This window comes from Rhineura floridana, chromosome 3, assembly GCF_030035675.1.
Source record: "Rhineura floridana isolate rRhiFlo1 chromosome 3, rRhiFlo1.hap2, whole genome shotgun sequence".
Classification (NCBI taxonomy): Eukaryota; Metazoa; Chordata; class Lepidosauria; order Squamata; family Rhineuridae; genus Rhineura; species Rhineura floridana.
The window spans coordinates 93,968,847-93,982,675 of record NC_084482.1 but is presented as its reverse complement, the minus strand read 5'-3'; the positions used below and the strand labels follow the sequence as shown (position 1 = coordinate 93,982,675).

At 42.5% G+C, this 13,829-nt stretch overlaps 1 protein-coding gene across 1 annotated transcript in view; it reads left to right on the top strand.

Moving 5' to 3' along the window:
- The window catches only part of STK32A (serine/threonine kinase 32A), a 126,761-nt gene that overhangs the window by 3,945 nt on the left and 108,987 nt on the right, over nucleotides 1-13,829 (top strand). The window contains exon 2 of the mRNA XM_061616936.1: nucleotides 5,604-5,769. Within this exon, the coding sequence (XP_061472920.1) occupies nucleotides 5,718-5,769 (52 nt within the window). The 5' untranslated portion in view covers nucleotides 5,604-5,717. The remainder of the gene's footprint in view (nucleotides 1-5,603; nucleotides 5,770-13,829) is intronic.

The window sequence follows — 13,829 nt, the reverse complement described above, 5'->3', positions numbered from 1 at the left end:
TTGCTCTTCCCTGGTCTAACTAAGGTTTGGCTTAGTGTGCCATCCAGACCATGGCTCATGGTTAAGCTCTCTCCGTGTTAACTATGAACTGTAGCTGAGATTTGTTCTTGGCTACAGTGCATGGTTAGCAAGGAGAGGACTTAACCAGAAGCCTGGTTTTAGATGGCAAGCTCAGACAAGCATTGGATTAGCTCAGTGTGGCATAGAAGTTTTTTTAAAAAAAATCTGGGGAGGAGCAAGGCAGCTGAAAGCTCCTCTCCAGGAGCCCGCACTTCCACTCAGTTCGGGTAAGCTGTAGTTTGGCATACAAAGTCGAGTGAAGCAGGCCATTGTCAACACTATCAATACTTGATGCATCGAAAGCAATGTACATTGTTTGACTTAGAGACAGAATTTGGACATAAAAAGATCTGTGATCTTGATGCTTTTCCCTCTGAAAAAAAAGTCATTCAGAAAGTTCTATTGTTTTCATGCCCTCTTCCCCATCTTCCTGTACCCAAAGCCCTCCATGCCCCCCTGTATGTCCAAACACACCCCACCTCATGATGCAACACCCATTTACCCTTCTCACTAGCCTATGTGGGAAGGGCCAAGCCAGTTGAAGAACATCCTGTCATGGTTTCATTCACTCAGGGACTAAGGGAAGAGGAGAGCAGCTTACTAACTGAATGGGATTTCATGAGGGTTCTTAATGGTTGATGCTCTTTTCAGGGTTTATAAAACATTATGGAAGCTGTCCAGTGGAAAGGCATTTGCACTTAAGTCCTTGTGAAAACAGTGGTACTTAGTTGTAATTCTGTGCTAGATTGTGGCCTATATATATGAATTTAAATCTAGGTGTACATTTGACAGCTTGTGTGGTGGTCAGTGAATTTCTTTTCAACTTGGTTGGACTAAGTTGGGGTTTTTAGGTAGGAGGAATGAAACACAAATGTATGAGACACTGGAAGAGAGAAGAGTGACAACACCTTGATCAAAAGACTGGTGTGAAGGGAACCTGAATCAGAAGTGGAATTTATTATTGATTCTTAAACCTGTTGTTGCATTCTCAAATTAATGGTATGTGAAATGATGTACAAAGTGGATAAAAGCATAAAAACACAGCAACAAGACCAACTCAGGAACCAAACACAAAAATAAATAGCATGCAAAAAAGAAAAAAAATCGTAAGAAACAGAATCCATAAAATTGTACAGCCAGATGTAATAAAACAATGTGTGCCTGAATTTATGAAATGAGTAAATAACACACAGGAGCCAAGAGATAAAATAAAGGAATACTTTTTTTTTTTTTTGCATGGGCGGGGAAGAGAGAGATGACAAATTTCTGTTGGTGAAAGCATATGAAAGCTTTTTGGTTGCACAGAACTCTTCAACAGAGAGGTACCTATTTGCCAGCTGCACAAGTCTAACATAGTGGCCATGTTGTCACTTTAGATCTAAAGACAACCACATATAGCTCTTTAAAAATGTATAAGACAGAATGAATGGCTGAAAATATGCTAAAGCCATTGTCTAGCAAATAAAAGTAAGTTGAATTGAAGCAGACGTTTGATCCTGAGTGGTCCTCTACAGTACAATGCTAATGCTTAAACCTTAATCTTTCCAGAATTCTGGAAAGGCTGCTCAAGCTATATTCTCTGAATAGGAGAATATTCATATTACATTTGGCTTCATATGCTACAGGTACATAAAATTCTTTATCAGTGTTTTCAGCCAATCTGCTTGGCTGCCTTTCTGCCTTCCTTCCCATGATATACTTAGAACTCTTTTCATTTCTTCCCCCTTCCCAAATCTGTAATGATTTTTAGCCGACCAAAGGCAGCCCCATTATCTTCCAAGTCTTAACCACTTACGGGAATGACTTCGCAATTTCCATCCAAGCCCAAGTCCTTAAGAGTTTTGTCTGGGCTTCTCAACCATAATACAATCTCATTTGCTTCATTTCCTGGGTATTTAATTTTCTTTATTTTGAAATGATATGAACTTAAAAACAGCAGAAGCCACATGGATAACATGGGCAGCAATTATTTCCTGAATCAGTCCCACAATTTGAACGATGCTGGTAGGATTTGGGGGCTTTTGTGACAGTGCCCTCATCCTGCCTTGCCACCTATCTTATGATAGCCAGCCTTGTAGGATGTTCATGTGTCTTGCTTCCCAGAGGTCAGCCCTGTATTATGTGGGTTGTGTGGTCCGAGTCCAGTTTAAGAGAGAGAAGCTTAAGAAGGGAGAGCAGGAGCCTTGAAGCCATCAGCAGTTAGCAGCTGGACAGCGCTCTTAACAGGCAACAAAAGTCAGTGGTCGCAGTCTTCCCTACTATGGTGCTGTTTTTCTTTTTAAATGAGATTAATTATTTCTATGTGTGCATCTCTACATATCGATTAGCATATGCACATTGTATGCAAATATGCACCCTACTTTGGGGGGATGTGTAAGTGGTTACCCTACAGCCCCACCACAGCTGGGTGAAATAACCTGCTTCAGACGGCACCATGGGCGGGGTGAGGAGACAGATGAAGATGGGATTTGGCCTCAGAATGGTGCATCAAGGCTTTAAAAAAAGTTGGCCCTCGCAGAGATGGGAGCGTTAGGGCTCTGCTTCAGGCAGGAAAATGTCTGGGGCCAGCACTGAAGCCTGCATAGTTTATAAAGTGTGTTTGTTGTTTAAAAATAATGCTGTCCACTGAATGCTCTGAATCTTCCCTTGTGTTTTAAAAGCTGACATATAGATTGCTTGTTTTCATTTTAATAAAATCATTTTAGTCTGTTGGCCCAGATATACAGTTTGCTTTAAAAGGCTAGAAATATTCTTTTTAAATAAAAAACCCTGTGTGTTTGTTGCACCTGCTCTCCATTCTTTCTCCTGTTAGAAAGGTTTCCCTAATATTCAGCCATTAGGTATTTAATGTGTTCTTCAACAGAAGGATGAGTACAATAGTAGTAAATCCCATAATAATATCTAAGTGATTAGAATTGGGCTTGTGTGTGTTGTACCTTCTCTGATACTAACTAGGTCCACAGTAAACAGGGTTTGCAAATCCATTTCAAACCCAATCATGGTTATTTGGGAACTCTGGCTAGTGTTCGGCATGGTTAGAGTTGGTGTAGGTGTAGATTAAACAAAAGTTAAAGTGAAACATGTGATGAGTTTGTGCCAGAGGGGAATGGAATACCTAAGGCTTGCTCCAGATATTTTTAAGCATAGCTAAAAGAAATTCAGTCTTACGATATTAGGGGCCTTATTAAAACAAAAGTATAGGATTAAATAATGCTTTCTGGGTGTGGGGGTAAGTATGAATCCCTTCTCTGTGTTATTCATTGCAACACACTGCTGTGTCAATTGAATTGCTGAAACAAATGATCAAGGGGCCATGCATGAATCAAGCAGTTCTGTTAAGAGCTTTCGTATACACTTGGCTCCAACACGTCATCAGTGTTTGGAGAGTTTAGAGTGAAATACAAGTTTTATTTTGCCTTGCAGGACTTCATTGACAGTTTGCTGAGTTTGTTTTGTTTCTAGATAGCTCTGCATTCACATTTTTAATTGACAGTTATAATCCGGAACTGTTAATAGAGGACCCTTGAATTGCTAGCCAGACGCCACAGTGGAATCCTAAAGCTGGAGCAGACTACAGATCATGTAACCTAAACCCCTGTCTTGTGGCATGATCTTCCACGTGTTCCCCCGCACACTTCAGATTATAGTATTCCACAAGCCAAGGATAGAAATGAACTTGTGACGCAAGAGGTGTATAGAAAAAAAGCAACTTGCCTTATATCAGGTCAGATATTTTGTCCATTCACCTCAGCAATGTCTCCTCTGACCAGCAACAGCTCTCCAGGTTCTTAGGGCAGAGGTCTTTCTGCTAGGTCCTTTTATCTGGGACCTTATGTATGCAAAGCATAGGCTCTATGCCACCTCTCTTTGAAGGTTTCTGAAGTATCTAAAAGATTGTAATCGTATTAGAGTCTGAAGGATTGTTAAGTTGCAATGTTAACATCTCACTAGAAAAATGAATAGATTTCTGTCCTGGGTGCCACATGCACACACCACGTTTGGGGGTCAGATGTGCATTTAACACCTGCTATCTATGCTGCATCTTGATTCATTGTTTGTGTGTAGGCATTGCCTTTTCTTCCCATTCAGGAGAACTTGCACCAGAAGGAGTGCAGAGCTTCACTAAATAGCAATGGCAGTAGGATAAGGCAACTCCTTGAATGTAAGAGCCCTGCTGGATCAGACCAAAGGCCTTTTTCATCCAGGAACCTGTTCTCACAGTGACCAACCAGATGCCCATGGGGAAACCATAATCAGGACACGTGCACGATAGCACTCTCCCCACTTGTGATTCCCAGCAGCTGGTATTCAGAGCACACCGTAGAAGCAGAGCATAGCCATCTTGGCTAGTAGCTATTGATAGCCTTATCCTTCAAGAAATTGTCTAACCCTCTTAAAGCCATCAAAGGTTGTTGATCATCACTACTTCTTGTGGGAGCCAATTCCACAGTTTAACTCTGCACTGTGTAAAGAAGCAGTTCACACGTCTTCCAACATTCAGCTTTATTGCATGGTTCTAGTATTAGGATGGGGTGGGGTGGGGAACTGTCTCTTTATTTACCATGTATAATCTTATACATCTCTATCATGCCACTGCACTTACCTAATTTCTAAACTAAAAAGCCCCTTTCCTCACAGGGGATTTCTTCCAGCCCCTTGATCATTTTGGTTGCCCTTTTCTGAAACTTTTCTTGCCTCCAGAGTGGGTAAGCACTTCCTTTTATCCTGCTAAACCTTATGGGCATCATTTCCACTTATATATGCAAGGTTGAAGACCTTATTAATTATATTTACACATAAATGCTTGAAGTTGCATTACTGCTTAAAGGTTCAGACAATTCTGCAGCCAGCAGACTGCGTAAGAAACGATGAATCAGGGCACCATAGTGAAAAATGTCTAGCCTGATTTATGCATTCGTTATATGGAACCGTCTCATAAAGTAGTTGCTGGATGTTCTAGTGGTTTTGAATATGCGGCAGTGGGGACGCAAATACAAAAACCTTCTGTTTTGACATGCATGGTTCTGTGTTTCTTCTTAGGGACTTTCAGGGGGTTATTACTGTATTAAAGTTTAATATGCTTCCTTTCAAATGAAATGTTTACTTTCTGACTAGCTCAGTTCTAGTTCAGAGTAGCAAAGACGAAGGGTTTTTTTCTTTTAAAAAAGTGGCACACTGTCTGTTTCTTATGTTTACTAAGCAAAACTCAGATTTTCATAAAGAGGTGGGACTTATACCAGCAGGATTCACCAGCTTAGCTGTTCTGAATCGAAAGCAAGGAGACAGCCACACTAGCAGAAGCATGTCAAAAGGCATAGGGGATCTTGTTGAGGCAGTCAGAGAAAGGTCAGTAGGTCTACCGCTTGGAGTAAAAGAAATCTGTGTTAGCAGATGTCCTTGTGTGTCCTTGTTAAGGGCTCTCCTTCCATTTATATTTTATTAACACACTTGTCAAGGTGTGATGAAATTGTGAGCTTCATATAGTTTTTCAGTTTTGATAGCAGCCATGGTGCTGTTTTTTCCCCTTCCTTTTTTCCCTCCAGGGTCCACCGTCAAGAAGGTCTACAGATCTGCCTAGTTTGAGTGAGATAATGGCTCGCCCTTAGCGCTTTGTACAAAAGGATGATGTAAGTGCCGAGTTCCCATCCAAATCAAACATGGGCGCAAACACCTCCAGCAAGTCACTGACATTTGATGAGAATGAAGATGGTAAGAACACGTCAACCCTGAGTGGTGTTTGAATTAGCTTGTTCACGTAGACTCTGGCAGAGAGATATGTCTGTGCAATCCGACAACACCACTCATGAGAAAGAGCTGCCTGCTAGTCACAGGACACACAATGCAGATATCTCTTCTCTTTCTGTTGTTGTTAATCCTTTTTGGGATGCCTACCTTTGAAGCTTTGGGATTGGGACTGGGACTGAGCCTGTGGAAAAGCAGGATTGCAAGCCAGTAGGCAACACTACAAATGGTTTTGCATGCTGTTGCCCTTGCAAGGTTATGATATGTTCTTTTAAGAAGAGGCTCGTTGGGCAAGATCCTGGAAGCCATTTTGTACATGTTGGCCTCTCTTGTTGTGAAGGGCCCCTACTGACATTACCCTTAGAAGTGCAGCTCCTTTCTTCACCGCTCAGTGGCACAGGAAGTCTGTGTTCATAGAACGAGAATCTGTTGTGGCTCTCTTGTCTATAATGCCTAGTTCTGCCCTCAAAGGATGGTTAAGCACATCATCAGGGCTTTATTCTGTGTTAAGTGAAACTGAAAGAGGGTGGCCCAAAATTTGGCTCGTTATAGGGAACTTTTTGGAAAATCTAATTGAGGGTGGTTTCAGTATAGTTCAGCATCTTGGACTGTGTTCTGATGTCTACAGTTTGTATATTGACATCTTCCATGGTTCTCTTTCCTGTATTACCTGTATTAGTCTTTTTACCTCTTCTATACATATTACAAAAAACAGTCCCAAATGCTAAAAGGATGGCAGTATAACAGTGAAGATTATTTATTTATTCATTCACACATACATATGCCACCTTTTGGCCCAAAGCCCTCAAGGCGGCTTACAGAAGACATAAATATCAAAATACAATATGAGAATACATCAATAAAACAATAAAGCTATTGCTAGTCGGGCGGTATATAAATTTAATAAATAATAAAATAAATAATAATAATAATAAAGCAATACACTTTACAAAACACAATTTACAAGAGTTAAATAACAATAACCATCACAATCTACATTTCCAACTTAACACTTGCAGCGCTAAAAGTGGCCCCAAGGTACCGTCTAAAAGCACATAAGTCCATGAGTCCACTACCTAGCTGGAACTAAGCAGGTCTGGGTATGTCAGGCCTGGATGGATATCTGCAAAGAAACCTCACGTACGCTGCCTTGAGTCCCTTGATGGAAGGAGGCTTGGTGCCTACAGTAGGCCCTTTCCGGTAGCTAACTCGCTCCTTGAAGCGCTCAGGAAGGCAAAAGTTAGATTAGTCCTGAGGGAACATGCAGGCAAGGCTCCTGAAGAAACAGACCTGCTGCTGTTGCTGTTGCCTCCTTCACCGAGCTGGCATGGCCGCCTCCACCGCCACCAGCCTGCCTGCGTGCTTGAGGCCAAGCCAAGGCTGCTGCGGGACTGGCATGAGGAAGGGGCGTGCTGCACGGGGAAGAGTCTTGGGAGGCCTGCTGGTGTTGGCGGCTCTACCGGTGGCACTGGCAGCGAGGCTCTTGCTGCTGCTAAAAGTGCTACTGCTGGGCCCCGGCTCCCGCTCCCGCTGCATGCTCTCCCTCATTCTCCAGCAGCTGTTCCACCTCGGCTCCAGCTTGACAAGCTTGGGCGGAGACATGGAAGAGTGGGAGCCGGGGGCCGGCGGCCCAAAGAGCACGGCCGCAGTGGGGCTCCCCAGCTGTAAATTTCCTCAGGAACTACAGGGTCTTGTTGGTCTGCCCAAAGCAAAACTGTGGTGGAGTGGAGAGAATCTTAATCTTGGCACCGGTGTACTGGGCGGCAATGAGAGCTTTGAATCCCCTCCAGTTCTCCGGGTAGGTATAAGGAGCCCCGGCCGCCACCTCCTCCTCCCCGTCGCCATCTTGGCTCCCAGCAAAGATGTGGCTGGACTGCAATTCCCATCAGCCCCAGCCAGCTTGACCCACCCTGTAACCCACCCTGGGACCTTAGGGTAAAGGTTAGGTGGTGGTGGTGGTGGTAGTTGTAATAGTAGTGGTAATCATAATCACCATCTGGAGGGCCACAGGTTCCTCATGCCTGCTGTTAAGGACCAGCTGGTTCCATATGAACTGCCCATTTGTTGAGATCTTCTTCTGAGACCCTATCCTGGGCATTCCCTTCTTCAGAGGGGAGGTCAGTGGTGAATACCCAGATTTTGGAGTACACTCCTTAGGGATATATATCAGGTACCTGCCTTGATATTGTTTAGGTGCCAATCAAAGGCTCAGTGACATTAGTTCTGCATCTTAGTGGTGCTTGTTTATCAGTTCTGATCTTTTTTTGTATTTGTTGTAATGGATTGCTTTTAATTCTCTACTGGAGGCCTATATTTGATTGGAACGTGGACTAGAAGAGTTTTTTTAATATTCTGGAGCAAATTCACATCTGAGTGGGAATTTGAACCTGAATTGTTCCTGCCCAGCACTCTGGCCATTACAGCCCAGTGACTTTGTTTAGGGTTAGAGTTGTTTAATTATGATATGATAGCCAGAGACAGCACATTTTCCTGAGGCTTCCCTCTGGAAAAAAAATTGGAAGAACTCCAGTTATCCTTCCAAATCATTCCAAGAACTCAAAAACATCATGCCTATTTACAGGTGCCTTCGCCCACTGCCTTCCCAGGAATGAATGGCTCCATTACTTCTTATGGGGGTGGGATCAGATGCAGCTTGGGTGAAATTGAGGATTAGATCAAAAGCCGCTTTCTGCACTCCCACACCCCCGGCATTCTCTTCCAGCTCAGATCAAAGGCAAAGCCAGATGAGAGTTTGTTGGGCTTATTAAAGCTGGCCTCTGTTTTGAGGTCAGCTTTAGTGAACCCCTGAAATTTGTTCTCGAGCTTGGCTCAGGCATACTTTGCCAGCATCCCTAATAATGATGAGCACAGATTATGAACGCTGTAATGGGAGATCTATAGGGAGCCTTCACTTCTTTGATTTCATGTCTAGTTATGCCTCCTGTAAGTTGTGTACCGGTTTCATTTTAGGATAGAGCCAAGAGAGCATGATTGTGCAGTCACCACAGGTAGATTAATTAAAGGCTAGCAAATCTGACGAGGCCCCATCCAGAGCAATGTTTCAAAATCCATGCCACTGGACAAATTTCACTACATAACAGTCACTCCTTCAAGATCTCCTTGTTTCAGGGCTTCCACTGCATGACTGCTATTTATTGGCATGATATAGCTGTATGCGTTTAGATTGTAGGTCATGAACTATGTCCTTGCAGAACTTTTTCTTTCTTGTGCCAGATGTCTGGGACCTGAACAGTTCCTGTATCTTTGGATAGAGACCTTTAAAGCGTCTCTGTTGAGCAGGGCTCTTTTTCAGTACAAGTTCTGGCTCTACAGGACCTTGCCTTCTGCCAACAGTGAGACAGTTTTGGAGCTGGTCACTCTTCACAAACAAAGTCACAGCTGAGACAGCAGTTTTTGCCTCAGTCTAATTGAAAGTGGAGTAATACTTAGGGGAGAGTCCACACAGCCCAGGCAAGCTGTGCTCAGTTTAGAGGTTTGAGCACTGCCTTCATTGCACCTCATGACATGGGATGCGACTGGAAGGCAGTAGTGTAATGGCAAATTCAGAAGTTCAGGGTCCCTTCATGATAGTCATGCCATACCCCACACAGCCACACTCCCTTTTCCACTTTCCGTCTTCTCCCTTGCTGTCGCTGTCGCCTCGCAAGTCCACAATCTGCTGCAACAGACACCCCCCCCCCCCAGGAGCCAATCTGCTCAGTGGCTGAGCTCACTTCTTTTCACTCTGGTTAGCTCCAGTCAGTGTGAAAGGACAGGGACTCTTCTCAGTGACTTAACACCCTCCCTTTTCCTACCGATTGGCTCAAACATAGGGACCTGGCTGGAACCTTGCTCCCAAAAAAGTAATGGGTCTATGCCCCCCCCTCCATGTCCCTGGACGACTACACCCCCACTGGAAGGGCAGAGCAATGATCTGGATCCGCTTTGGCACAGCTTTCTATGAAGTAGCACATATCATGTACATACGTATCATACACTTTTGCAGTCTTGCTCTGTTCCAGAATATGTTCCTTCACTGCACTGGATAATTGGGCTGTGATTAGGTGAAACACTCCCTCAAGCCACTTGAAAGTCCATGGTCTTGTGGAATCCCAAAGTTAATTTGAGATGGAGTACATCACAGATTAATTCCAGAACTGAGTTTTATATGAGGGTTCAGCCCTGGGACATGTGCGGCAATAACTGAATGGCTTTAAGCATGTTCAAATTGGTTTCTCCACACAGTACCCATAGTCAGCAGCACACATTTTTTCAGGGTTAAGGAAAAGGGGCTCCAAGGAGGCCCTGCTATCTCTCTTTCAAAATCAACAACAGATGGAATTGTTTCACAATGTCTTCTTGTGATCATTGAATGTGAGGTTGGAGTCATCTATGATTTCCAAGACATTTGAGGATTCATTTCCTCCCCAGCAGGGAACTGAGGGCTGCTTCATGTGTGGGAAATGATATTGGTATTACTTTAGTGTAGGAAACTGTGTGTGCCTTTGTGCATCCAGTATCATATGTGATGAATGCCAAGTGTGTGTATTGCCAGGCACCTTCATGGCAGAAAGCCCTGAATGGTGATTAGCTCCTGCACTGTGGACACATGGCAAAACATACACATGTACATTTGTGGTATGACACATTGAGCCAGTGTGGTGTAGCGGTTAAGGTGTTGGGCTACGACCTGGGAGACCAGGGTTTGAATCCCCCCACAGCCACGAAGCTCACTGGGTGACCTTGGGCCAGTCAGTGCCTCTCAGCCTTGGAGGAAGGCAATGGTAAACCTCCTCTGAATACCCCTTACCATGAAAACCCTATTCATAGGGTCGCCATAAGTTGGGATCGACTTGAAGGCAGTCCATTTCAATTTTTCACATTTAGGAGGGTACATGTTAATTTGGAAGTAATATGAAATTTGTCACAGATAAAGATACTAGCTTTGTAGTATTTTGTCTTGCTCAGAATGTATGGTGGAAACAAAACAAGAAGTTAAGTATTGATCAAAAGACCCATTTTAAGAGCCAGTGTGGTGTAGTAGTAGGAGTGGCGGACTCTATCTGGGAGACCAGGGTTCAAATCCCAGCTCAGCTATGAAGCTCACTTGGTGACCTTGGGCCAGTCTCTGTCTCTCAGCCTAGCCTACCTCACAGGGTTGTTGTGAGGATAAAATTGGGAGGGGAGAACCATGATTGTACCTTGAGCTCTTTGGAGGAAAGGTAAGATATATATGTAATAATAGATAAAACATTTTTAAAAAAAATTCTCCTGGCTTGGATGTACAAAAAATAAACTGAAGTTTTTTTACATGGTCTGCAGTGCATTTAGTGCTGTTCCTTCTGAAAGTACAGCAATTGTCCCAGTAGTGTATTCTTTTCTAATCTCCCAAATCATCCTGTTCTGATTCTGTAATAATCATTGCAGCCAATTTCCACTCCGTTAACCTAAAACCAAATTTCATTCATTTTAGAAGATGCTCATCCTCAGGGCACTCTGCAAGTATGGACTCTGTTCTTTTCAGGCATGCAGTTGCTGGTGCAAATTATTTGATGATTAGATTGATAGTGTACTTAGGAAATTTATGGTGATGCCCTGTGTAATTTCCATTATTGCATGCTGTTACTGCTGGACCCTGTATTAAATGCTGAGTAAGTGCACGGACAACAATTCCCTCCATATTTGGCTAGAATAACTATTGGCCTTGTTTCAAAATTAATAGTGTTATTGTTTGGGTTTTTTTATCTGTTCATGCATGCATTAAATTAATTGAAAACTATGATGGGGCAATGCCACCCTGAAATTTTCCTGGGAACTACAAATTATATTCTTGTGCATGCAAGCATTTTGCATTGGCATCTATTGTAAATAGCCTTTTTTCTTTTTCTTTTCCACTTTTTTGAAAGTGGGACACTTTAGGAGGAAATTCTGTAGTCTTTTGGTACATGCTCTCAGTCGTATATGTACCCATACATTTAGAAGTCCTTTGCATGCATATGCACTAACCAAGCACTGAGAAGCACAGATAGCGAAAAAAGTATAGGTTGGGAAGCATATATATATATATTTTTAAAAAAAGGAAAGTGGTTTGATAGAAGCATAACTTCTCATGGCATACAAACATGTATTATATCTTAATACATTCTGCAGGATTTTAGGAGACCGTTGCTTAGTGGTAGAGCACCTGCTTTGCATGCAGAATGTTCTGTGTTCAATCCCCCACAACTTCACATAGGGAAATGTCCCCTGTCTGAAATCCTGGAAAGCCGCTGTCATTCAGGGTAGACAATACATGAACCAATGATCCAACTTGGTATAAGGCAGCCTCTTATCTTCCTGTGAAGTAATTAAAAATGATCAGCCCTGCACAAACTTTCTAACAGAGGTAGAAGTGAGATGAGCATATACATCATGAGCAGTTATTCCTTGTTCAAATCACTTTCACCTCTTTGAAAAAGAGATTCCATAGTGTTAGGATCAGGTGTTCCTTACAGTTCAGGATCTTGTAGATCCATTTGTTACCAAAAAAAGTAAAAATTTAAAAAAGTAAATTTGATTTGTGATAATTGTTTAAATAAAATGTACTTTTAATATACCAAATGTGATAATTTTATGCCAAACCAACTTGTACATAATTACATTTTATGTTCCTGAAATAACATTCAATCTGTAAAAAGTGCATTTTTTCAATTTTTCTGAAAATTTTGATTTTTTTCTGAAAAAAATAGGGGGGGGGAAACCCAGTTTTTTTCCATGGCTTCAAAATTTCCAGAAATTTTACATCTCTATCCTTCACATATCCAAAGGTGTCCAGAAGAGATTTACAAAATACATTTTAAAAAATTGAAAAAAAACAAATACTAAAAATGTTCATCCAAAGGAAAAGTCTTATGAAATAGCACAAAATTGTCCACCCTGTCGTCCACACAGGATGACCCCCTAGTAGCCACCAAAAGTCCAATGCTTTTATGTGATGATGCCACAATGCAGTAGAGATCAGGGCCAGGAGTTCTTTCCACCTGTAAACAGCCATGGTGGTGCAGGGAGCAAGGTGCTTGGGCTTCGCTGCTGCAGCCTCCAGGTTAAAGTTCCTTCCACAGAATGAATGATAGTCCCTTGATGCTGAGAAATCTCTGTTAATAAATCTACCAGCTGCAGGGCTTCTGTAAGGTCTCTTCTTCAGGCATGTGACTTGGACATGGCTTTCTCTTTCTGTCTAAACCAAAAGTTTTGAGAAGCTAGAAGCTTTCACCTTCTCCGCAATGCAGAATAGTGTTTCCAAGATTAAAATGTTAAAAATTAAGACACTGGCATTTTAAAAGGAATTCATTATGTTGTAGGGAAGTGCAGTACAATGTGGGAAATCCATAATGCTAGGGGAAGGAGCATTCTTCTTGGAGAAGAATGATATTACTTAACAATATTTTATATATCAGCAACTACATTATGCTTCTTGTGATCTGTGACCCATGTAGCAGCAGTATTCAAGATTAACATGCTACCTAGACACCATTAATCTTACAGGACAGATTGTTTCCCGTTAAAGGAAAGCCACGTGGCTGGCTTCAGGATTCTTCAAGGAATCATAAAACAAACCCAGGTTAGCACTCCTGTTGATAACCAGCATTTTATTATGCCTGCAAGCTGTTGCTTCTTGATCAGTAAAAGGGACTGCTTAATCATGTATGCTTACTTTGGGAAATGTGTGCAGCAACTAAGTACTGAGTAGAGTCACAAACTGTTGTCTCACAACAAATTTGTTAAGTTTTCCTCCTCCCATCCCCCCCTCGTTCTCCACCTCCCAGAATTCGATATTTGGACTGTTCAACAACAAGCAGTCCTCCCAGTTCGCTTTCTCAAATCCTACCATACCTTTGCATCCTATTGGCCCTTTCCTGTTTGCTCCTATCATCATCCATTCAACCTCCCTTCTCTTGAGTCTACATCTAGCGCTGATTTTGATCTGATGGAACCTTTGTGTGCCTACCACCTATCGCTGATTGTCTTTCCTCAACAAGCCACCTATC